This window comes from Coenobita brevimanus, chromosome 100 (genome assembly GCF_032717465.1).
Source record: "Coenobita brevimanus isolate Jiangsu-jjx chromosome 100, ASM3271746v2, whole genome shotgun sequence".
NCBI classification, from domain to species: domain Eukaryota; kingdom Metazoa; phylum Arthropoda; class Malacostraca; order Decapoda; family Coenobitidae; genus Coenobita; species Coenobita brevimanus.
Window position 1 is genome coordinate 19,024,141 of NC_137053.1, and position 26,021 is coordinate 19,050,161.

The following is a 26,021-nucleotide window of genomic DNA, read 5'->3' on the forward strand; positions in this document are numbered from 1 at the left end:
GTTTTTGACTTTATACACGGGTTTTATTGCCCCCTGTTTCGAGTACAACTCTCATGTGTGGGGAGGCTCCCCACATACACCTCTTCTCAATAGGGTGGAGTCAAAGGCTATTCGTCTCATCAATTCTCCTCCTCTTACTGACTCCCTTCAACCTCTATCTCTTCGCTGCACTGTTGTTGTTTTTTTTTATTTGCTCAACTCTGGGCATAGGCTTTCACAGCCTGCTCCCATGGCCCTGTAGTCCTCCTACATATCATACACCTCTACATGTCACCACTTCGGCGCTAACACCCACCGTCCATATTGAATAGATGCCTCTTTATCTCTTTTCTATCGCTACTTCAATGGTCACTGCTCCTCTGAATTGTCTTCTTGCATCCCTTCACCTCTACGGCGGAGGTGTAGCACCCGTCTAGCAACAAACTCTCATCCCTTTGTTGTCCAACTCTCTAATGCAAGAGTTAACCGCTACTCCCAGTCCTTCATTTATGCAACAGGTCAACTCTGGAACTGTCTCCCTCTGTCTGTATTCCCTACTTCCTATGATCTCCAGTCTTTCAAACGCAGTGTCTCGAGGCATCTCAAAATGAATGGATCTTGAATTTGGCTCTCTTTTGTATTGTTTTTTTTTTCTTGCTGGCTCAGCCCTTGGTTCCTTCTTCCTCATTAAAAAAAATAATATATAAATTCGTAACTTACATCTTGGAGCACTTCTTGCACTGTATTATTAAACTTAGAGAGGGACGTGGAGGAGGCTGGAGGTGGGAGAGTAGTAGTGCTCTATCTCGAATGAACCTCAGTTGTTAAATCTCAACAGCCATGTCTCTGTTCCTCCACTTGCCTGTCAGACACTTGGAACGCATCTTTGGCCAATAATCTCTTTGAGCGGGTGGTCACAATAGGTTATTCAGCGGGGGGTTGGCTGGTGCATCCTATGGGGGCAGTCCTCATCTCTTCGGTTCAGCAACACCTTTTTCCACTTCTAGTAATTCAACACTGGCTGACTCTTATAATCACTGATACACTGTGCTCCAAACTGAGTTGCAGCTGTGCCAACAACAGAGGTCAGCAGATAAGTTTTGGCTAAGATCAACATTCACATGGACTAGATCTCATCAAATATGCTTCAGTCAAAGGCAGGCTTCACACGTCCATGCCCAGATTAGTAGGGCACAGCACCGGTGACAGCCTTTGCACTGTCAGAGGTAAGATTCACAAGTCCATGCCCAGATTAATGGAGGGCAGTGTCAGTAACATTACCCTTCTTGAAGAAAGAAACTTACAAAGAAAATGTCTGTACACTGCTCAAGTTTACATGCCAGACAAACAGTCAGCTACAACATTTCTTTTTTCGTTGATGTGATGGACTTCCATTGAATACTGTTGAAGGAATAGAGCTCAGTGGGTTAACCTTTCTATCTCTATATTTTGCTAAGACTTTCAAGAGGTGGTTTTGGGTATACTCAGCAATAGGAGTTAGGCCTGACATAACTTACAATGGAAAATGTTGAAAGACAAGTATGAGTGCAAGAAGTTCCCTATCACAAGTGGAGAAATCATTCTGAACAACCTTAAACTTTATGCTAAAGTAATGAACAGGTAACACAACAACATGGTCTTCCTCTTATAACAGGACTCTACTATCACCAACATCCCTAGCACCAACTGTTAATTTGAAAGGGTTACTGAAATTGGGGCTTGGAGCACAAGCTTTCTAGACAGACTTCCTTAAACTTTGACAGTTCCTCCTCACAATCTTACTAGCACTCATCTTTGGCACCTATGATTTAGAGTTCTGTGAGGAGAGCTACTGCATCAGGGAAATTTAAGACAAACCTCCAATAGTAACCCACCATATCCAAGAAAATCGGCATTTGTTTTCTTCAGGGTTGCCTGAAGTTAACAATGGCCTCAACTTTAGCATTAGGCGGGCTTACATTACACAGTCATACCATGTATTCAAGTACTGATCATGGACCTTTGCATATTAGCAAAGTGGTTACTTAATTACTAAGTTAGCAGATGACAGTCTCTGCTGCAAGGCATGTAGCTGGCTTAGGTGTTTTTCCCAGGAATTACTGAATAAAACCAAATCATTAATGTATGTGACTCGTCCCTTGACATCACTAGTAAGTTTGTTCCTTATTCTGAGGAGCGTGGCTAGAGAATTTCTCATACCGGTACCATATGGCATGGGTTTGCATTCATAATTACAATCACCAGACATGAGACAGGAATTTTTTTTAGCCCATTCTGTAAGTGGGACTGGCCAATATCCCTTCAGCAATTCAATTTTGGTATTTAATGAACTTTGTACTGCTTATATTGTCAATGCAATCATCTACTCTAGGAAGTGGGTAGGTGTCAGTCTTAATGAGGGAATTGATCCTACAGTAATTTCTGCAAAAACGATAGGACCCGCATGATTTTGAAACTAAGGTGACTGGGGAGCACCACTCGGTTTAGCCCAGCTCATTCAACCCCTGCTGCAATACGTAGGTCAGCTCCTGCTGTATACTGTACTGGATATCAGTCAGCCGAGGTGTGTTCTGGAATACATCAGGATACTTCCCCAAAAGGCCAGTCAGATCAGCACTTCGTTCAGCTGTTGAGAGTTTAACAGTTAACTCAGTCCATGCCTCCTGGTTCCCTGTCCAACAGAAAGTCTGGTTCAATGCCACGGGGCAGCCCAGGTCATCCACCTTTTCAGCAGCTGACACCACAAATGAAGCACTAAAGATCCAGCGCCCTCTTACTCGTGGTACTCCTTCATCATATTGAAATGGCGGAACCTTCTTGCCGTTCCCCAGTTTGGAGTGTTCATGACAGTTAGCATCACCTATCTTCTTCTCTACTTCTTCCAGTTTCGAGTGTTAATGACAGCTATCATCAGCCATACTTTTGTCTACTTCATCCGGTTGAGGTGTTAATGACAGTTAGCATCACCTACCAATTTGTCTACTGCAGGGGGCTGAGAAACTGGCCTGTAATGGCTGTCCACGAACAAGGAGCAATACAAGCACTTTTTCTCCTAGGTGAAACACTGTTCCTATCCTGCTTGCTTTTATCATACCAACTCTTTGACTTCCTTTGAGCAGATTCCAAATTTGCTTTTGCTACTTCTGAATTATGAATTATTCTTTCTTCGAAATCTGAGACATAGGTTAACAGATTAACATGGCCATCATCATGGACCCATTATTCCTTCAGCAAATTTAATGGACCTCTCAGATCGTGACCAAAAATCACCTCAAATGGGAAGTAGCCTAAGGATTCATTTGGCGTTTCTCTGGTTGCAAAAAACAGAAAGGGAAGATCTTTGTCCCAATCCTTCCCATGAGTAATACAATACTTTAATTTTTTTTAAGGGTCAGATGATATCTCTCCTGTGAACCCTGACTCTGAGGATGATAGAAACTCTAAGACAACTCAATCTCACATACTTTTTCACTCACTGCAGTCAGTCAAGACTGCAATCACTGAATCAGATCTCTGCATCTTGGTCAATCCTAGACCTGCACTATGTGGGGGGGCCCTCAACCTCATAGTCAGTCAACTGGGCAAAGAAAGTATCAGCAAGATAAATAACATCTCGTACAACATCAGTAATAACATTACCACTATTAGGACAGGATTTTGCCATCATGGCTCAGTTACAGCACAGGCAGAGAACAGGTAGGACATTGTACCTCCAGTTCTTTTGTCCTCTCCTTACTTATAGGATTTTTTTAAATTCACAGGCACCTGCACTCACTTGTCCTCCGGCTAAGTCATTACCCAAAAGGAAAGCGACTTCTTTCACTGGTAAATGGTTCACGGTGGCCACATATAATGGACCTGTAACTAATTCTGGCTGGAGTTTCACTTCAGCCAGAGAGGTAGACACATAATCGGCTATTCACAGTAGTAAAACACATTCACCAGCTGCATCTGATATCCCTTTCAGCATGAGATCGTGAGGCACCTGTGTCTTGGTGTTTAGCAACTTTAGTATTTTCAACTTCATTTGACACTGATCCTTTTGAAATGAAAGTGGCTAACAGGGTGTCTTGGGGGGAACCACTATGCTTTCTGTCTGAGGGAGGATGCTCTAATGTAGTCTTATTACCACCTTCACTAATTCCAAACGGCTGTACCATCCCAGTCTCAATATGTCCAGTGATAACTTTACAGGGGTCTCACCATCAACCACTGACTGCTCCATCCTGGCATCGACTCACTAAGCACTTGCTGAGGTTGTGTATGACTACTGCTCAGCCTATCTCTTTGTGGTTGTTATGTTTCAGAATTAACAATTCCTCAAGAATTTATCTGAGCTATAAATTTAGCTCTATAGCCCTTTTATCTTTTTCCTACCACTCTTCCTCTACATGACCGTTCCTATTTCAAAACTGACAACACATACAACTTCTTACTGGTCATTTGGTAAAGCTGTCCCCACTCTCTTTGGTGGAACTAACATGCTGCGAGTTACTGTATTCTCTGTATTCAATTGATTTTTTCTTAACTGGTTTGTAAGAGGATGGGTTTACAGTCTGTTTGGTTCCTTCATTTATATCTACCAAATGAATGAGGCCTAGAATTATATTTATGAATAATACTAGAACTACCTGCCACAACAGGTGCATCAACAAGGGTATCCACCGCGATCTCAACTGAGTGGCAACATCCTTGTCAATATTCCTAGTGAAGTTTCCAAAATTTTGAGTTCTCTCAACTTAGCAAAAAATTTTACTAATCTTTTTTTTAGTGTCCAGCCATTGAATAAAAATAACTTGATGTAATCTGGTACAAATTCATAAGCCCGAAGAATTGCATCCCTTATTTTCTCACAATAAGCATACTGATCAACTGATGAAACAATATAGGCCTTTTGTAATATAGGCCTTTTGTGCTATACCTTACATTCTGCAGTAATATCGACCAAGAGTCCCTAGACTAGGGAAGATGGCCTACCACCTCCTCAAACATTTGGAAGTACTTAATGACTTCTTGCTCGCTAAAGGGAGGGACTAACTTAATGTTCTTGGCAACATCAAGAGTCACAAACCGAGGTACCTCAAGGATTTGGCCAACAGGTACGCTGCCTCAGTTTGTACTCACGATCTAGTTCGAATTGTTCCTCTTGTACTTGAAGTTTTCTCATTTGCAAATGAATTTGGACTGATTCAAATTGTGCACTGAAATTGCTACTTCATAGGAGAATGGGTGGTTCTGGTTCCAAAATCTCGAGATTCTGATCAGTATCATCATTGTGAACAGCAGGTACATCACTCACCCTAAACATTGTCTCCTGAGTCAGGCTAATTAAATTTGGCTTATAAGTATTGCTGGGAAATTTCTCTCTTTAGGACATGAGCCATAAGCTTCATCCTCCTCAGGTAACTTGGGGTCAGTCAGACCCTAGGTTACTTTTTTTTAGTGTTATTTATATAATACTACAAAGTCTTGGGATCTGGTTTTCCCTCTACCTTCCTGACTGGTAGAGTCGTTTAAGGAGGTGATGGGGTCATTTCGGGATCTGGCCTATTTTCGTGCTAAAGGGGCTTTGGGGTCACAGAGACCCCAGGTTACCTAAGTTGTGTGTGTGTGTGTGTGTGTGTGTGTGTGTGTGTGTGTGTGTGTGTGTTTTTGTCGTATTAGCCTATATTTCCTAAACGTAATCATGACATGTGCTTCTCGTTTTTTACATGTACAGTCGCATTCATGAGTCCCGACACACATGTGGGTGTGTTGTCTATTGTAGTGTTCTCTACTTTTGGAATATGGGACCACTGCACTTACTGCCTGATGCACTGAAAATAATTTGACTGGATAGCAAGTGAAATAATTCAACATCCTACCAGCAGTGAACACAACAGCAGACAACACGACTACATGTGTTTTGGAACTCATGAACGCGACTGTTCTTTGGCCATTGGCCTACAGCAGGCACTGATATAAAACTGGTGGAACATTTCAGTTTTGGTATGGCAGCCACTAATTTCAGTGGTTATAAAATTCTTCACAATTTTTGCTTGTAAATTTCCCATACAAAATTTTTCCATTCATAATTTCATACATTTAACGTCAAAATTGAAGAGAAAGGGCTAGAAAACTTCTGTACGAGTGTTTGTTTCAGTAAAGATATTGTAAGTATATTTAGTGAATTTTTTAAGTATTAGGGTCGGCCAGACCCCAGGTTACCTTGGGTAGGGTAAATTTTTCAGGTTACTTGAGCAAGGTTGAACTCAGATTTGGAATGACTTTCCAAATCAGACTGTCTAGCCTCAGTGTGCGAAAATGCTCTTAAGTCATCAAAATTCGTCAGCTTCCTGACAGATAACTTTAAAATTCGGCTCAAAAGCAAATCATTGTGCTATCCTAGCAGAGGCTGCCATTTTATTTCTGTCATGGACCGTGCAGGGAGATTTCTGCCGGCATACGTCTAACCTACTTAGAATACTAACAAACCTACTTAAACAATATCAGTCAGATTATATGCAAATTCTTAACTTACGACTCGAGGTCTTGGAGCACTTATTTCACTACTGTATACCACAAAACAAGGAGAGGGACTTTTTTTTTTTTTATGCAAGCAAGAAGGAACCAAAGGCCAGGAACCCGCAAACTGTTCTTTCCAAGAAAAAACAAAAACAATACCAAAAAGAGTCAAATTCAAGATCCGTTCATTTCGAGATGCCCAGACACACTGCGTTTGAAAGACTGGAGAGATCATAGCTAGCAAGAAATACAGACAGAGGGAGACAGTTCCAGAGTTGCCCTGTTGCATAAATGAAGAACTGGGAGTAACGGTTAACTCTCGCATTAGACTGCTGGACAAAAAAGAGATGTCCGTTTGTTGCTAGATGGGTGCTACGCACCCGTCATAGAGGTGGAGGGATGCAAGCAGACAGTTCAGAGGAGCAGCGACAATGGAAGTAACGATAGAAAAGAGACAAAGATGCAACACTACCGCGAAAAGACAGAGATTGAAGGGAGCCAGTAAGAGGAGGAGAGTTGATAAGAAGAAAGGCCTTTGACTCCACCCTATTGAGAAGAGCTATATGTGGGGAGCCTCCCCACACATCAGAATTGTACTCTAAACAGGGGCAAATAAAACCTGTGTATAAAGTCAACAACTGTGCAGGGGTAAATGAGGTACGGAGTCGGGTTAGCACACCTAATCTCTTAGAAGCAGATTTTGCAAGAGATGCAATATGATCTTTCAAAGATAATTCCCGAGTGATTGTAACCCCAAGCATCTTCAAGGATGATGCAGGATTGAGCTGGATATTATTAAACATTAGTGGGTACTCCTGTGGAAGAGTGTGTCGAGTTGATAGGTGAAAAAACTGAGTTTTTGATGCATTAAAAACAACAAGATTATTTTTACCCCAGTCAGAGATACGAGCCAAGTCAGACATTAGGTATGCCATAGCCTCATCCCTTTTCTGTTGAAGTAACTGCTGAGATGGACGTTGCAAAAACCGAATGGAAAGGTGAAGGGTGGAATCATCAGCATACAAGTGGATAGGGTTAGATGTACAGCTTAGGTCATTGATGAATAAAAGGAAGAGAGTTGGTGATACGACAGAGCCCTTAGGAACACCACTGTTGATAGATCTAGGAGAAGAACGATGGCCGTCTACAACAGCTGTTATAGAACGACCAGAAAGAAAGCTATAGATGAAGGCACAGATAGTAGGATAGAAACCGTAAGAGGGTAGTTTGGAAATTAAGGATTTATGCCAGACTCGATCGAAAGCCTTTGAGCTGTCAAGTGCAATGGCAAAGCTTTCTCGTAAGTCCCGAAAGGAGGATGACCAGCTGTCTGAAAGGAAGGTTCTAAGATCGCCAGTGGAGCACCCCTGACGGAACCCATACTGACGATCAGGAAGAAGGTTGGGATTGGAAAGATGCTCTAAAATTGTTCTGTTAAGAATTGACTCAAAAACTTTTGAGACACAGGATGTTAAAGCAATTGGACGATAGTTAGAGGGTTGGGATTGGTCACCCTTCTTTCGGACTGGCTGAATGAGAGCAAACTTCCAGCAAGAAGGAAAGGTATAAGTTGACAGACAAAGACAAAAGAGTTTACCTAGGTAGGGTGTAAGCACAGAAGCACAGTTCTTGAGAACAACAGGAAGGACTCCATCAGGCCCATATGCCTTGTTAGTATTGAGACAAGTGATGGCAGAAAATACATCAGCTGAGGAAATTTTAATGTCAGCCATGAGGAAGTCAGAGGGGGGAAGTGATGGAGGAACAGCATCAGAATCATCTAAGGTGGAATTGGAGGAGAAAGTCTGTGCAAAGAGATTTGTTTTATCATTAGAAGAAATAGCTACAGAGTCATCAAAATAGAAAAGGGGAGGGAAGGATGATGAGATAAAGATGTTAGAAAGGTTTTTGGCAAGGTGCCGGAAGAAGCAGGAAGAATTCGAGTTGCAGAGTTGAGATCATTTGTTACGGATGAAATTATTTTAGCAGAGCAAAAAACAGTCTTAGCACAATTCCGGGCAGAACATAAACAAGGTGTGATTCAGGGGTGGGTTGGCTCTGGTACCTTTTATAGGCCTGCTCCTTGTTATGGACAGCATTTGAACATGCGTGATTAAACCAAGGCTTTCTTGCATTAGTCAAAGGATATGAGGAGGGAATGTATGCTTCCATGCCCAAGAGAAAACCTCCATAATGCGCAAGGCTCACTCAGGTGGCTCCCGACCATGGAAGCAATAATCATTCCATGAAAAATCAAAGAAGTACTGCCTGAGGGCCTCCCAATCTGCAGCTCCAAAGTGCCACAGCCGACGTTTCTTTGGAGGGTCTGCAGGCCGTACCGGAGCGATAGGACAGGTTAAGGTAATAAGGTTCTGAATGGAGGAGCCCAATGGAGAGGAATGATAATAGTGTAAGCAGAAGGATTAGTTGTAAGGAAGAGGTCAAGTATGTTGGAGCTCTCTCCAAGGCAGTCAGGGATACAGGAAGGGTGCTGTACAAGCTGCTCTAGGCCATTAAAGATAGAAAAGATGTAGGCTTGTTCACCAGGCGGATCAGTGAAAGGAGAGGAGAGAAAAAAGTTGGTGGTGAACATTGAAATCTCATAGAATGGACATTTCAGGAGAGGAGAAATGGCTAGAATGTGTTCCATCGTAGAAGTAAGACAGTCGAAGAATTCTTCATAGTCAGTAGAATTGGGAGATAAGTAAATAGCGCAGATATATTTAGTCAGAGAATGACAAGAAAGCCGAAGTCAGAGAGTAGAGAATTCAGAAGAATCAGGTTCAGGAACACGAGAGCAAGATAAATCGTTGCATACATATACACAACAGCCACCTTTGGCTTTGAAATGAATATAGAGAAAGTAGGAGGAAACAGAAATGGGTTTACTTTCAGTTGCCTCAGACAGCTAAGTCTCTGTCAAGAAGAGAAGGTGAGGTTTAGACAGGCAAGGTGGTGTTGGACAGAGAGAAAGTTAGAAGAAAGGCCGCGAATGTTGCAGAAATGAAGTGTGTCAGACAGTGGTTCCAGGCACCTCTCTGAGTCGTCACCGGCTGAGGGACAGATAGTGGGGGAATTTATGCCCCCCTCGCCCGGGGACTCCGAGGCATGATTCATCGACACAGTTTTTTTTTTTAAATTTTGAAAAGGTAGTGTTGTGTGTACTGTGCATGTAGTCTGGTGTTGACAGTTAGAGAAACTTGGGGGAGACTGGAGGTGAGAGGGTAGTAGTGCTAACCTCGAGCCTTTCTTAATATATCCAAGCAGCCACGCCTCTTTTCCTCCGCTGATTTATCTGGTGTCAGAAAAATTTCTCTTGCCAAAATCTCTTCGAGAGGAGGTGACATCAGGTTATTCTGCTGGAGTTGGCTGGTGCAGTTACAGCTATGGGGGGCAGTCCTGATCACTTTAGTTTAGTTCCACCTCCTTTCTCTCCTTGTAATTCGATACGGATTGACACTGTGGCTTAGGTCAGCATTCATATAGACTGATTCCCCCCAAACAGCCTTTGCACGGTCACAGAGGTTTAACACGTCCATGCCCAGATTAGTGGCGGACAGTGCCAGTAACAGACATATGCTCGGTCAGAGGTAGGTTTCACACATCTGTGTCGAGATTAGTAGCGAGAAATGCCAGGAACACTGAGGAAAGAATAAAAGCAGAGGAGAAGCTTTATTATCCAGGAGATTATATCAGAGGTCATGCCAGGTGCGATGGCGAAATAAGATCTGAAGAGGCAAAGAGACGCTTGAAAGATAAAGCATTTATTGACGTACGAGTATAGGTATCCACTGGTACATGCAGACGAGCAGAGAAAATGTGTTAGGTTCAGGCTGCTCCGCAGTAAGGACGCTAGAACTACCGGCAGGATGATGGAGGGATTATTTGAGGCATTGGAACTGCGGATTTGGAAGAGAGTGCTGAAAATTTCATAGATGAAGGGGAAGCCAAATGAATAAGTTATGGAGAAGATGGGAATTGGTAGAGATATAGGGGGATGAAGTATAGAAAGAGACAAACGCCTTTTTTTTTGGCCATGTTACGTGAAGAGGGCAACTTGAAAGCCAGAGTATGACTGGAAGAATACCCGAAAGAAGTGCACAGGAAAGCAAACTTAAGGTCATGGATGGAATAATCAAATCTGTGGGAGGGGAATGGGCAGCAAGCAGCTTACTGCAATTGGTTTTAGAAAAGAAAGTATTGGTATTCCTTGATCGTCATCGTCTATGGGGATACGTCACTTTGGTAAGGCACAGTAATGAAGAGGAGTATTGCATTTCGAAAAAAAAAAAAAAAAAAAGAGGTCGTTACTGAGTATTAAGAGATACTACTTGGAGAAGAGGAGTATTGCATTTCGGAAAAAAAAAGAAAAAGTCGTCATTGAGTATTGAGATACTACTTGGAGAAAATTTTATAGAGGCTGTCTTCCATCTTCTGCAGCGTTAAGCGATAGGTACATAAATACATATCTTCACCTGGAATACCGCACTTCCTAATTATCGTAAACATACCTGTGTAAACATGTTTTATTGTTAACAACACTAGACATTATACGTGTGTACTGTACTGAAAGTAAAATTCAGATGCCATAACGCAGACTAATTAATGATGCCAAACAGAAAGAAAAATTTTTAGCTTAAATACTACCAGAACTTAAACTGCTTCGTCTTCCCCTATCCAGTGGTGATCGACATAAGAAAAGGTGAGATGAGGTGAGAGCAGTGTGTCATAACGTGAACTAGAGTGACAAGCTAACATGCCTTCTCCTAACTCTTAGCTATGAGATCTGCAGTGATATGAAGGGATTTTAAGGTAAGATTAAATGATGCTGAGCTGAGAAGAGCTGAGTTGTACTGAGGTTAGGTAAGATGAGATTAGGTGAGGAACATTAAAGGTGATGATGTGAGGTGATCTTATATGAAGTGTTGTGAACTGGGGTGAGAATTGTGTGAGCTGACCTGCCTCGAGGACTGTGAACTGGCAGGGGTCCGCCTGGGTGCCCACCGTGTTGGTCGCCCAGCAGGCCAGGCTGCCGTAGTCCCGCGACGACCTGCAAACACACACACACACACACACACACACACACACACACACACACACACACACATCATATAACATACATACAGATAAACCGGATATACAAAAACACACACATACACAGAGAAAAGTATACACATTAATCATATTGGGGTAATTTTACAAATACACTAAAATAAATTGCAGTAATGGGCTCTTTCGGTGTGTGTGTGTGTGTGTGTGTGTGTGTGTGTGTGTGTGTGTGTGTGTGTGTGTGTGTGTGTGTGCGTTTTACCTAGTACTGTTAATATCAGCTCACTGCAAGCATAAACCTAAAAAACCTTACATATTGGAAGTCAGTATTGTAGAGGAAGTGTTTTTCCCACTGAGCAGGGAGTTACTGTATATAGCAATGAAGTGAGTACTATGAGCACCATGATAGCAACTCAGAGAAAAAAAATGATATTGGGAACAACTGAAAAAAAGTGATTAACTCATCCTCTACAATGAGGTCCTTTTTATTTCTTTTGCTGTCCTACCATCACATGATAACGATCACCTTCAGAGATTCCGTTCGTGAAGTTTAAGGTAATGAATGCTATAATCTGACCTATCCACTTCAAAGCTTTTCCTAAAATGAATGTGATCAGCCTGGCGGCCACAGTAATAAGAAAAAATATATATTATCAAAATGATGGGAGGAACTATTATCATTACGGAAATATCAGTTGCAACAATGGAAGCCCTAATAAATAAAGTAAAGCTTTCAGCAAATATTATTATTTACAAATAAATCATGATAAAAAAAGAAGCCAAATAATGGCAACCATAACAATTTTCATTAATTATCTCATTATACGGTAAAACTCCTGTATTCTACGTCTGGTAATATCAGATGATTTTATTCAGCTGAGCGAGTCATTGAAACCTGACAGCAATACTTCACCATTTACACCTTCATCCTCAGAAGAGTTCTATTATTCTATTCCTGGTAATGCCAGACGTTATTATTCACCAAAGAGTAAGTCACTGGTGCCTTTGTTAACATACAGCTTGAATATTACCAGTATCACTATAGTGCATAATTATGATATTCGGCTAATCGTTGACTTCATTACATGTATCTGCACCACCAAATAACTCCACTGATAAATATTTCAGTTAAAACTCCACACTCTAAAACATTTGTTTGTAGTAACTTCTCTTAACAAATAAATCTACTCTCAAATAACTTCAGTAATAAGAAACTTCACAAATGTCATTTGTATGTGGCAGCACCTAAAACCATATATGATAAAATCACTAGTACCAGAAACGACCAATACTGCCGTCATTTTAAACAGTTGCACAAAGAATTAAAAAAAAAATTGTTTCATTACACTGCAACTCGTCATCTTGTCATTTATCATCCGTTTCCGACCTCTGTATCTCAATTGATCGCTTTGTGTTATTTTCCTCTATTTCTATATTATTCTTCCAATTTCTTAGTTTTTGTTCTTTTCTTATACTGGTTGGTTAGATCCACAGACAGTGTGTACCTACCAGATAACCCCGTTATGGGCCAACAGGCCACCTGTTATTTTATTTCTTATGTACCCCTATGTATGCTGAATCATAAGCGCAGACACCACAGCGCCCAACACCTATTAGCAGTTCACCAGTAACAATGCCTATGACAAACAAAAAGACATCACAAACGACTGACAAACAGGCACCGACAGCACCATTTCTCCCATCCAGTCCATTAGGCCAGCGCCGGTAACAAAACGCTGTGTAATGGGGCGCTGCGAAAAATCTTCGCATTTTGTTCAACGCAGAACACGAGAGCGAGGGTGACGCGAGGCACGGGCGTAAACAGTGCATTTGTGTACGGTACGGTTGAACGGATGACCGATGATTTTGAATGGTGGGGTATGAGAGGCGAAGAGGGGTGTGAGGATGTGCGTGGATATATTGTGTGGATTAATTGTGGGGATTTGTGAGATGGTTCAGGAGGGATATGGGGATGTGTGAAAGTGAGCAGTGGTGTGGGGTTGTGGAAGAGGTGATGAGGGTGTGTGGATGTAGTACAGGCATGGGGATGGATGTGGTGATGTGCGAGAGGGGTGAGGGGGGTGTGGGGATGAGTATGAGAGGTAAGGAGCTATGTGGCATTGTGTGCGAGAGGTAAAAAGAAATGAGGGAATGTATGGGAGGGGGTTAGTTGGGATGTGGGAATGAATGAGAGGTGTGAGATGGAGTTGTGTAGTTGAGTGAGATATGAGCACAGGTTACGAAATATGTGAAAGGGGTGAGACGGGTTGTGGGGATGCGCAAGATGGGTGTGTAGGGTCACTGAAATGTCTATGAAGTCAGCATAAATGTGTGAGCCACAATGTAACCGGAGGAGAATGTAAAGGATCGAGAGAATGAAGCGAGTGTTAAATGTACATTGATTATTGTACAGAATAACAGCATGGACTGACTAATGGGTGTGATTATTGGGTCAACTGGGGAGGGACATAAAGATGTGTCGACAGATGTGAGGTGTTTGAGGAGTGTGTATGGAACTGGGAGAGGTGGGGGATGTGTGAAGAGGATGTGAAGAGGTGCTGGAGAGGGGGCAAGATTTTGGTGGTATTGAGCTGAAGCGTATCTAAATGTGATAGGTGTCAGGGAGGGGAAAGCAGGAAGCGTATGGTGTTTAGGCCGCTTTGGTGTGTGGGGAGGCGTGCAAGGGGTGTTGAGATGGGCGGGAGGAGGCGAGGAAGATGGATGTTGGGAGATTATGTGGAAAAGGGTTAGAAAGATGTGTTTAAATGTGTGGCACACTAACACAAAAAAGAGTAAGGATGTGTGTAAAGCATAAAAGATAGTGCAAAATGCCGTGGGCGTTTGAGGCAAGGTATAAAAAGAAATGGGTATGGGGGTTTCTCGAATTTGCATTGAACAAATACGTAGGTTCTTGAAAAAATTTGTATAAACAGGATAAACATTATGGGGGAGACAGCAGTGATGGAGGATAATGTGAGGTAGAGTGGGTGTAGAGGATGTTTTGGGGGTAAAACTGAACTGTAGACAGAAGTAGCAACATCGTAGTGACTGCTGGACTGAGAAAGAAATGGAACAATGTATAGAAGAGAGAAGGGAGTTAGACGATTACAGAGGAACGTGAGCGATCAGACAAATAACTTAGACTTTTATTTCCTTTAGTTGACCTCGAGATGTAAATAAAAGATAGGAGCAAGAAAAGGGTAGGACAAAAGCAGAAAGAAGAGAGTGGTATAAGGAGAATGAAAGTAGGATAGGCACAGTGTATAGAAAAAGGAAGTCTGCAAGAACTCTAGAATGGGCAATACGCGGCAAGAAAGGTTAGGCTAACTAAGGCAAAGCAGGGCACGGCAGGGAAAGCAAGGCAGGGACGGAAAGCGAAGTGCAGGACGGGGCAGGCAGGGTGAGGAAAAACAGGACAGGATACGGCACGACAAGACATGTCGGGGCTGAGCAAGATAGTACTAGACAGGAAGGGGGAAAAAAAATGATATAATTAAGAGGTTGATGGCAGATATAAGAGTGGCAGGCAGGTGAATGTAGTAGTCTGGTCGGGTTAAATAATCCTAAAAGAGATAAAAAGGCAGATGTATGTATGACTGAGAAGCAGAAATGGTTAGGAAAAGGTGGGCAATGAACGGGAAAGGAGGACAACGTCTGAATAAAATAGAACTGTATTTCGAGGGGACTCACAAAAGGTATGCAGGGTTAAGCAGAGGGCAGGGTAACGCAGATAAATAAAGAGCAATCATAGTGAAACAGAATGTACGAGAAAACTGAGGCAGGCCAAGCAGAAGGCCCGCAAACAGAATCAGCGAAGATCAGGGAGGGTCAGACAGAAAAAAACTTAACTGAGGAAGAAAAGGAAATAATAGGAGGGATTGGGAGAGGCAGTAAAACGCACATGTGTGGAGTAAAGGAGACACCATCAGATTGAGAGAGAAAAAGGGGGAAGGGAAGCTTAGGTAGTGAGCAGGACATCAGGAAATCCAAGTGACGGACTGACAAAGAAAGGCTGGGAGAAAATTGGAAGTCAGAAAATGTTAGGAGGTTAAAGAGAGTCTGGAAGAAGGGAAATAGCAAGAAGTTAGTGAGGGATGGGTAGGAAAGCAGGTAGAGGAAGGTGAATAGAAAGACGTAATAAATTATGAATATACGAGACGAGGAAGGACCAGCAAACCGAGGCAAAGGTGACAGAAAGCCAGATTGAGTGAGATGGGAAAGAAATGTGGGAAGGAAAAGGATATCAAGGAGAGGAAGCTGAGGGCAACAGAAAAGGAGGCTAAGGAAGGCAAGAGAGAGAGAGAGAGAGAGAGAGAGAGAGAGATAACATGAAAAGGGCAGAAAAAGCCCTATCAATGCCGGGGTTGGGGGGGGAGGGTAAGAGATGACGGATGTAGAAGCACTGATGGCAAAAGAGAAAGCGAAAAGTCGGGAGGGACAACAAAAAAAAAAAAAAAGGAAAACTGTGGAACTGAAAATGTTGGGAAAAGACGGGAATATCACATTAAGGGGGGGGGGGAGAGAAAAAAAGCACATACCAACGAAATGGAAAAATAGTCAGCGGAAAACAGGAGAGACAAAACTGGAATAGGACTGGGGGAGGAAAGAGAAAGTAGGGATAGGCAAAGAGAGAAAGGCAAACCGCTCACAGAATCAGAAGAAAGTTAAGAGGGAATGAAAAGAAGGACAGCAGACGGCAGGACAAAGGATATGACGGCATGAGAGCGGAAAAAAAAAGGAAGAGAGAGTTAAGAAGTAATTCAGGGAGGCTGAAGAAAAAAAATAATAAATGCAGGAAAAGTAAAGTGCGTAGGGCAAAGATAGGAAAAGATATGAAAATGTTAGAAAAAGTTAGTACAATTTAGGGAAGGTATTAAAATTTAGGAAAAGACAGGCATAGTTACGGAGAGACGGGGAAATCAGAAGGAGACAGGAATAAAAACTACAATGTAGAGAAAGGAAAGAAAAAAACAGGCAATGGGGAGGATAAAGGAAGAAAAGCTATAAAAGGTCGGTAAAATTTATGAAGGGGAATATAGGGAGAGAAAACAAAATGACAGATGAAAAATTTCGCCCACTGACTTCCGTTCCACCCTATACAATCTGTGCACGATTGACAACTATTTGTATCCCCGCGTGTTTACTTTAGGCTCGGTCCACTTTACTCTTGGGCTAATTGGGCTGTGAGGGGAGGTGCGTCCGTGTGCCTGCGGATGTGTGCGTGTGCGCGTGCGACAGTGGAGGTATGTGTGTGTCTCAGCAAGTGTGGGAATGCCGGAGTGGGAGTGTAGAGTAAATGAGTTGATCAGGGAAAAGAAGTGTGTTGGAAGTGGGAGTGCAAATGTGTTTATGTGGGAATATGCAGCGAGAGTTTTGGAATGTGAGAGTGGAGACTCAAGTGTGTGTGTGTGTGTGTGTGTGTGTGTGTGTGTGTGTGTGTGTGTGTGTGTGTGTGTGTGTGTGTGTGTGTGTGTGTGTGTGTGTGTGTGTGTGTGTGTGTGTGTGTGTGTGTGTGTGTGTGTGTGTGTGAATTTGTGGGTTGATCGGTGGGTGTCGGGGTGTGGGTGGGTGGGGGTGTGAGTGTGAAGCGAGGGGATTTGGAAGTGCGAACGCGGCTGATGAGTTCCGGAACAGAGGTTCCCAAATGGGATGGGAAGTCCCTCAAGACGAATAGTTGACATTTTGATGGGAGGGGGAGAAAACAGGTATAGGCACAATGGCCACCGTAACCTATTTGCTATGCACCGGTATTTGGTTATAGATGTTGTGTTCTTATGGTTAAATGCTCTTTGACTTTTAATTTGTGCTTTTAAGTGCAAGGTCATGCATGCAACAAAAAATTACAAAATATTTAAAATATTCCCAAGCCTCCGTAAAAATTCCTATAGTACCTCTATTTTTCGCTCCACTGCATGATAAAAAATAATGCTAAATGGAGGCGAATAAATCTAGAATCGACGGTTATTAAAAATATCTTCCAAAGTGGCAGAGGGAGGGGACACCATTATGGAGGGCAAAATCATCAATCATTTTCCGACAAATATGTGGAATGACCAAGAAAAAACTGGGAACCTCTCTAGTGAGTAAGAACATGCGTGTGTGTGTGTGTGTGTGTTTTCCTGGTTGTGTCTACATGTATGTGTGCATATGTAGTTATATATATGCATCATGGTGTATAGTGTCAGTCTGCATGTTTGGCTTTCCAAGTGTATGCGTATTTCTGCTACAATCATGGGTATGTGCTCACAGTGTAACGTGCACGGAAGTATCGTGTGGAAAAAATTTATTTGTGATACCTGCTTTCAGTGATACTGATTGAATTTGTGTTGCAGCAAAATGTGTCCAGGTGATGTATATTCTACTGGGAGATCATATTTGAATTCATATTGTGGGAAATGAGCCCCAAATGGTGTGTGTGTGTGTGTGTGTGTGTGTGTGTGTGTGTGTGTGTGTGTGTGTGTGTGTGTGTGTGTGTGTGTGTGTGTGTGTGTGTGTGTGTGTGTGTGTGTGTGTGTGTGTGTGTTTGAGCAGTGGTTCTCAACCATAGTCCGTTCTCTGATCCTCTGTGTCCAGGAAAGTATTCCAGGGACTTCATCGGCCAAGGTGTTTGGGTCTGGACCAGGAGTGTGCAACCTCGGGCAATGAGCCCCAGATGGTGTGTGTGTGTGTGTGTGTGTGTGTGTGTGTGTGTGTGTGTGTGTGTGTGTGTGTGTGTGTGTGTGTGTGTGTGTGTGTGTGTGTGTGTGTGTGTGTGTGTGTGTGTGCGTGTGTGTGTGTGTTTCAGTATGGAAAATCAAAGGAATGGTATTTCCGCAGTCTTCAAAATTCTCCCTGCTACTTTTCCATATTCACATGGTGCGAGGAAATCTGGAGCAAGGTACCTGTATTTCATTTAAATAGGTACATGTACCAGAAGATGAGCGAGACGCCAATAAACATTTTCCCCATTTTTTATTTCGTGAAAAGTATGAGGCAGCTTTGCCTGCGATACTACTGCTGGCCGGTGGGGCTGGTGCATCATTATGCCAGTACAAGAAAATGAGGCTTTATCCTCAACTCGCGCCCCTTTTCACATTTTTTTTCGTTTAACAGGCAGTGACATTAGTACAAAAAAAATTTCTTGCCCACCCCAGGGATATTGTCATATTCATGCTGATATCAAAATATACTTTCTTTGCTAATAACCAAGCCAAAATTGTGGTTCAGTTTATGGAATCCGCCAGTTAGCTCCGCTACAGACCATCGGTTAAGGAAATACTGGCTCCGGGGTTTTAAGATATTTGTTAGTGAAGATGAGAAAAATGAGCCAATGGACACATAAAATTTTGGGAATTCCTTTTTCAAAATCTATTATAGATAACGTACTGTCTGTTTGTATAGTTCCATTAATTATTTAACAAACATATCAAAACACATTGCATCATAACGTTAATCCAGCTTACAGAAGTTACGGATAGACGTCTCACTCAAGAAAATAAGATGTAAATCAGAAATGAGAAAACTGAACTTGAAAATGTTACATGCTTAATGAGAGATGAGCCCTTATACGAAAAAATCATATGAGGTTAAGTGGGATTTGAAAGCACTGGAAGAGACCAAACGATATTGTTTATTGGCTCAAAAACAAGCATGTTTCGTTTCTCTTAAATATGAACTAAAAATATTCTGACACTTTAAACTATAAAAAAATGTTTTAATCGTATTATTTTCTAGATGTATTTATCAGCACAGTTTTTTATAGTTTAGAAGACTAAAGGTCTGATATAATAAGTTAATCACCTCTTCTCATTTTTTATAGGTACGTACATGCTACTACTGATCTCCTTTTTATAATTATTTTTTTGTCAGTGAACGTAAACTACTGTGATCTATATATACATACATGAATCAGGGCAAGACTAATTCACCTGAATGACTGATGGCTAAGGTGTACTTTGCACTCACTACTTAGCCATACTCCGATCTGTGATGAAGTTATTATGGCAGGCTAGCGAGACATCGTCCAAAACCTGATTCTTGTTGTTCGATATCACATTTCTTACACATCCACCCTTAGCTTACACATAATTTATATTAACTGCAGATTATAATCAGTTCTAATTGATTATAATCTGCAGTTAATTTTAGCTGCATCAGAAGTTTCAGTTCCCATCATACAGCTTGCCAAGGAAGAACCGTTTGTCAGCATTGTCCAAAAACAATGGTTACAGACGTTTCCCAGATGACATTGCTAATGTGCTAATAGTAGAAGATAGCAAAATGAATTATAAATTACTTGGCTTTCCTATAAGGCTGTTAACTATGAATATTAACAATAATTTAAAATTATTCGATTATTCAGCGCAGGTGAAAGAGACAAAAGATGCAAGTAAACAGAACAGATTCAATTAGTTTCCTCAGCCATTTCACGGACTCCCCGGCAGTTGTCTGCGGCCCTCACGGGGTTTTCATACGCCTGGTCGAGAAACGCTGGGATAAAGCATATGACTCTTTGAAAGCATGCCTATATCAAACTCGTGGAACCATAAACATCTGTAACTACGCAGCCTGGTATCCTCACGAGCACATCATAATCTGGGCAAGAGCTAATCTTGCATCATCTAACATACCTGGACCTACACATGACCCAATATCTAAATAAACTTTATCACAGACTACCACAACCAAATCTAGGCTAAAATACTTTGTTTAAACTTAACCTAAGTTAACCACCTCAGTTTATATTCCCAAACCATACCCAACCGAGTAAAAACCACCGTACCCTGACATAAGCAAGCAAAACCTAGCACAGCCTGATCTTCCCCATTTTACCCTAATCTTACCAAAACCAAATTACCTACTACACACTTACAGAAACCGTCTAAAGCAAAACAAACTAACCTAACTTAACCAGACGAGCCAATTCCAAAAAATTTTCTAATGAAACTTGACGAAAGCTACCTTAACCTACTCTAATCTGGTCTGTTGAACCCAGTCTAACCGATCCTCATAAAAAAACAGATGGGATCATTAATGTTTTTACACACTCTTTAAATCTCGTCAAAAACTATTTAGAACTTTCACATCTAGAAAGTTTTAATTATTACAGTTAAAGTCTAGCATACCACTTTGACAGCGTCGAATTTCTCAGCGGAATTTAGTACTCAGGAATAACTAAGAAGAGATACCTCTCATGTACCACCACTAAGTATGGAATATCAGGATATTCTTAACCCACTGACTACATACGTTTTTTTTTTTTTTTTTTATAGAATAAATCTGTCTAGTGTTAGGGAGGGAACATCATCCAAGGATTATAGTGCAGTTAAAAGCTTAAAACTGCACATGTACAAATAAGGACCTACTGACCTGCACTCAGTTTCACAAAGTTATGATCAATTCCCTGACGTATCTAGGATTTTTCTCTTCGCACGAAGGAGAAAAGGAGAGTGTAGAACTTATCCATGTTGTTCTTCTTTCTAAAACAAATATTATAAGCGAGATTAAAATTATCTTGTAACTTATAATAAGTTATCCTTGAAGGAGGAGGATAAGAGACTGCAGCAATTTCCTATGTATTTTGTTCTTTTTGAAATCATAATCTGATTTACTAGAGGGAATTAATAGTAAGTTTGTTTACGCATCAGGGTCTTTTGCCCGTATTCTCATCAACTGAGAAAGTTCCCTTGCGCCCTCTCTTTGCGATTTATTTTGCGTGTTGTACCTTGTGCGATATGCATATCTTATTAATTTCAACATGGATTACATAAACAATGTGCAGAGAATATTAAGATACAATATACATCAATAAACTGGTAAGGAGAAGTTACTAGAGAGTTTCTTTGATCGAACAGAATTCATCACCTGAATTATACGTAATTAAATCCGACGTGGCATTACCTGGGTGTGTAGTCGAGGTATGAGAGGCCGACGCGAACCTGGACGCGGTGACGCTCGACCTCCACAGTGTCCAGGGTGTTGTTGAAGTACCAGGTGAAGCGCAGGTCCTCCTCTGGCTTGGCGTCCACCCGGCACGTCAGGCGCACGTCCTCGCCCTCAGCCACGATCACCGTCTGAGGACCATCCAGGCACACAGGCAGGTCTGGGGGAAGGGGTAGGACCAAGGTTTGAAAAGTCACTGTTAACTTCATCGTGCCTGACATGGATAATCACGCATCAATTATCCCCCAGCATTACGACATGCAACCGTCGATTAAAATCTAAGTCCATGTTTCATTTCTTGGTGAAGCAAACTAAATTAAAGAGTTCTTGCCCAATGACCTCTTGGTCATCTGCGGACCTAATGTACAATACACTTCCATTTGCTCTCACCATCACCTCTTCGACCTGTTTAGCATGATGGCCTAGTTTGTGTTCTATTCTTGTTACCGCTAATTGACTTGATTCAGCTTTGAAGAGAGCTCTCGGACTAAAGAAATCACGGATGAGTCAACCAAGAGCTAAGACAAGTACTGATGTAGGCAGAAGTTAGGCGTCGCGGGGTGTAGGTGTAGGAGGGAGTGAGGCAAAGTGTTGTTTTAGCCAGGGATCTGGTTTAATGTAAACTTATGGAGGAGAGGAATAGATATAAAGTGGACACTAACAACTTCGTCGTCCTTGATTATTGCTGAAGCCATCCAGGCAAACATGCAGTCGTCGATGGTGTGGCTAGCGTTACATGGGAATGTAACGGGCTAATATAGGAGTAAGACGAGGAATAGACAATATAGAAAACGAATGAACAGAAAATGGTGAAGTATTCTTCCCATCTTTCTTTCCACTATGAAATTCCTAGCTACACTTGCTCTAAGGTCTACATCATAATTCTCGCGGCTAGTGGAGAGAGAGAGAGAGAGAGAGAGAGAGAGAGAGAGAGAGAGAGAGAGATTAATCTAAAGAAGCTTGCACAAAACGGTAACAACTAGCTCTACATTATCCCTTTCAGAGGATATGAAAGGAAGATGGTGGGTTACCGTAGTCCCACTCACCACCTTGTCAGCAATTTACGTACGGAAGTGAAGCTTGGACATTGTTGGAAGGACACAAGTCAAGAGTGAGAGCAGTGGAAATGAGTTATTTAAGAGGAGCCTGTGGAGTCACGTGGAGAGACTGACGAATGAGGATATAAAGGAGCGTTGTGGTGTGGATGTGGATGTGATAGGAAGCGCTATGAGGAACACACTGAGGTGGTTTGGCCATGTGGAGAGGATGGAGGGTGAAAGACTGAAGAAGTGAGTGTATGTGAGTGAGGTAGAGGGGGGAAGAGGGAGGGGGAGGCCGAGGATGAGATGGAGGGATGGGGTGGAGAGGTATATGAGAGAGGGGGGTGTGAGTTGGAAGCAGGGCAGTGAAATGGCGGGGGACAGGGCGACTTGGAGGCGATTTGTTTGTGGCCACCCCAAACGGGATTGAGGCGTCTGGCAATAGATAGATAGATAGATGAAGGATCTCTCAGAGAATGCAACACAAGCTCATACCAACAGTCTAAGGGCAGAATATCTGCATATGTATCATTCCATAAGAGTTCACTGCAAGAGCAGACTTTGCCCCTGGAGGGAGAGTGATGCTCAATAATTATTCATCCTCAAATTGGTCAATGTGAACGAGGGAGGCCGTGTACGCGTATAATTGAAGTCGGGGTGTAGTACCAACTTAGTTTTGCCTTTATATGTAAACTGCAACTACCGGCAGAGTACAAACATGCACCAGCATATGAAAGGTTAGCTTGGTATCATTATAATTTCCGTCATGGTTGGATTCGAACGCAGTCTTAAGTCATGACGAAGACGATAATCACTGAGCCACTTAGGCTCAGAAATGTGGTAAGGGAAGATAAAATGGCAGAAAACAATTAAATAAATGACGAAAAACTTAACAGCGAATATAAAATGTGAAAATAAGAAAGTGTGAGAAAAAGAAAAATGTTAGGCAAAAAAGGGGTAAAATGGAAGAGGTGAGAGAGAGAGAAAAGGTGGGAGGTGAACACTGTTCCTCCTTAACGGATAGCACTCGCCCAAACTCTGATTCTCTCTCTCTCTCTCTCTCCCATTTAATTTTCCTTTCCCATAAATACTCAGGCACTCAGTGTCTGCTGTTTCATCTCTCTCTAATTAGTATTTTGTCTTCCCTCCAGTTTTCGTGTGCTCGTCTGTTTTACGTTAATTTCTGTTACCAGGAATCATACCTTCACCTTCAATGTACACACCCTTCCTTATCTCCCCCTCTCTCCCCCTTTCTATCTTAACTGGTTTCCCTTTCTGTCTGCCTCCTCCGTCTCTCTCCATCTCTGTCTTTCTGTCTCCTGCCGTTTCTCATCTTCTCTGTCATTCTCTCTCTCTCTCTCTCTCTCTCTCTCTCTCTCTCTCTCTCTCTCTCACTCTCACGTCCTGGAGATAAATGAAAGCCACCCTCCCTGAGTGTGAAAGCAAGTTTGGGACCTGGTGTCAGGTCGCGGGAGTGGGTGTGGATGTGGGTGTGGGTGTGTGGTATGGGTTGAGGTCTGAAAGATGCTGAACGTTGGTGTGTGGTTGTGGATGTGGGTGAAAATTTGAAATGGGCGTTAATTATAGGTGTCGGTACAGATGCGTGGATGTGGACCTTCGTTAATTTGGAAACTGAGCGTTGGATATTGGTCTTTGGTGTGGGTGGGGGGTGTTGATATGGGTAAAGATATAGGTGTATGGATGCGGGTGAGGGTGTTATGTGTGTAGGTATGGGTGTGTGGATGTGGATGGGAATGCCATAGGTGTAGGTGTATAGGTTTTGGTGCGGATGTGTAGGGGTCGATGCAGCTGTAGAGATGGTGTGTGTGTGTGTGTGTGTGTGTGTGTGTGTGTGTGTGTGTGTGTAGGAGATATTTTTAGCTGTGGATGTAGCTGTGGGTGTGGACATGACCAGGGGTGTGGGAGTGATTGTGGGTGTTCGAGAAGGTATGGGTGTGAAAGTGACTGTACATCTGGGTTTTGGCGTGAATTAGTTTGTATTTAGGTGTGTAACTTTGGTAGTGTATCTGAATGTGGCTGTGGCTGTTGGATTAGGTGTGTGTGTGTGTGTGTGTGTGTGTGTGTGTGTGTGTGTGTGTGTGTGTGTGTGTGTGTGTTTGCTCGGATTAGCCGGGCGAGCGAGTGTTTGTAGAGATTGTTAGGGTGTGGGGGTTCATGTGTGGGTATGTGAATGTGTGTGTGCTAATATGGGTGCAGGTGTACGCGTTGGTACGGGTGAGGGTGTACGTATAGGTTTATGCGCACTGTGGTCGTGGGTAAGTGTAGATAAATGTGTGGATACAGGTGTGGAGTTGGATGTTTGTGTGTTGTGAGGGGATGGCTATATATATGAGAGTGGGTGATTGTGTCTGTGTAACTTAGGCATGGGTACTGGCTTGCGTGTGCGTGTGCGTGTGAGTGTGAGTGTTGGTATAGGTCTAAGTGCAGGTGTGGGTGAGAGTATGGATGAAGTTGTAGGATGGGCGAAAGGTGATATGGTTATGGGTGTTGGTGTGGCTGTAGTCTTACAGTATATGTTGGAAGAGGGAGAGCGTATGTACAGTAATTCAGAGGTACGGAGAGTCTGTCGGTGTGGATGTGTGTGATAGTCTGGGTATTGGAATAGGTGAGGCTATGTTAGTATGTTTGGACAGGGTTGTGAGCGTGGGTGTTGATATATATGTAGACTTGGAATGTGTCCCGAATGCATGGGCGAGTGTATTATTATTTTATTTAGTGGTACGGTAATAGCAGCAGCAGCAGCAGCAGTAGTAGAGTAGTAGTAGTAGTAGCAGTAGCAGTAGTAGAAGTAGAATTACTACTAGTAGTATTAATAATAGTGGGAATTGTAGTAGTAGTAGCAAGAGTTGTAATCGCGTGTGATAGGTGTGGTCACTCACCATATACTTACTCAGTGTGGTGATTCCTGCACATGGCTCTATTCTGAGTGACAAAACAAATAGTTTAATGTAACCCATGAAGTCATTTAGCAAGTTAGGCGGTGACTATATCAGCAAATGAGGCCTAGTCATTGAATAGGTACAATCATTTCCAACGACAGAGGACTATGAGGGTTATATAGGAGGGGTGCTTGGAGTTTTCTGCTCACAAATGCCAATTATTCGGTACCAAGAATGGTCACCCTTACATCAAGTATCGGAATTGGGTAGCCAAGCCCTAGGATTAAAATGACAGAATTTGTAAATCGGGATGCATGAATATAATGTGTGTGTGTGTGTGTGTGTGTGTGTGTGTGTTTTGATATATGTATGCCTGACTAAAATCACTCCCCCCAACCAATGAGCTGGCAAGGCAGGCCAACTCAGTGCTGGTACCAAGCCCGGATAAACGAAGAGGGTTGGCGTCCGGTAAGGTATCTGGCCATAAAAACCGGCCAAATCCAATACCAAACACATTGATCCCATATGAAACTGGGAAACAATGAAAGGAAAAGAAGATGTATGTGTGCAACTACTGTGTGTGTGTGTGTGTGTGTGTGTGTGTGTGTGTGTGTGTGTGTGTGTGCTC

General features: G+C 42.4%; 1 protein-coding gene across 1 annotated transcript in view; it reads right to left on the reverse strand.

The window, feature by feature from the left end:
* Positions 1–26,021, reverse strand: part of LOC145414607 (synaptogenesis protein syg-2-like) — a 629,376-nt gene that overhangs the window by 17,246 nt on the left and 586,109 nt on the right. Inside the window, exons 10-11 of the mRNA XM_080284134.1 lie at positions 21,412–21,613; positions 11,442–11,533 (exon numbers count right to left, since the gene is read on the reverse strand). Of these exons, the coding sequence (XP_080140260.1) occupies positions 11,442–11,533; positions 21,412–21,613 (294 nt within the window). The remainder of the gene's footprint in view (positions 1–11,441; positions 11,534–21,411; positions 21,614–26,021) is intronic.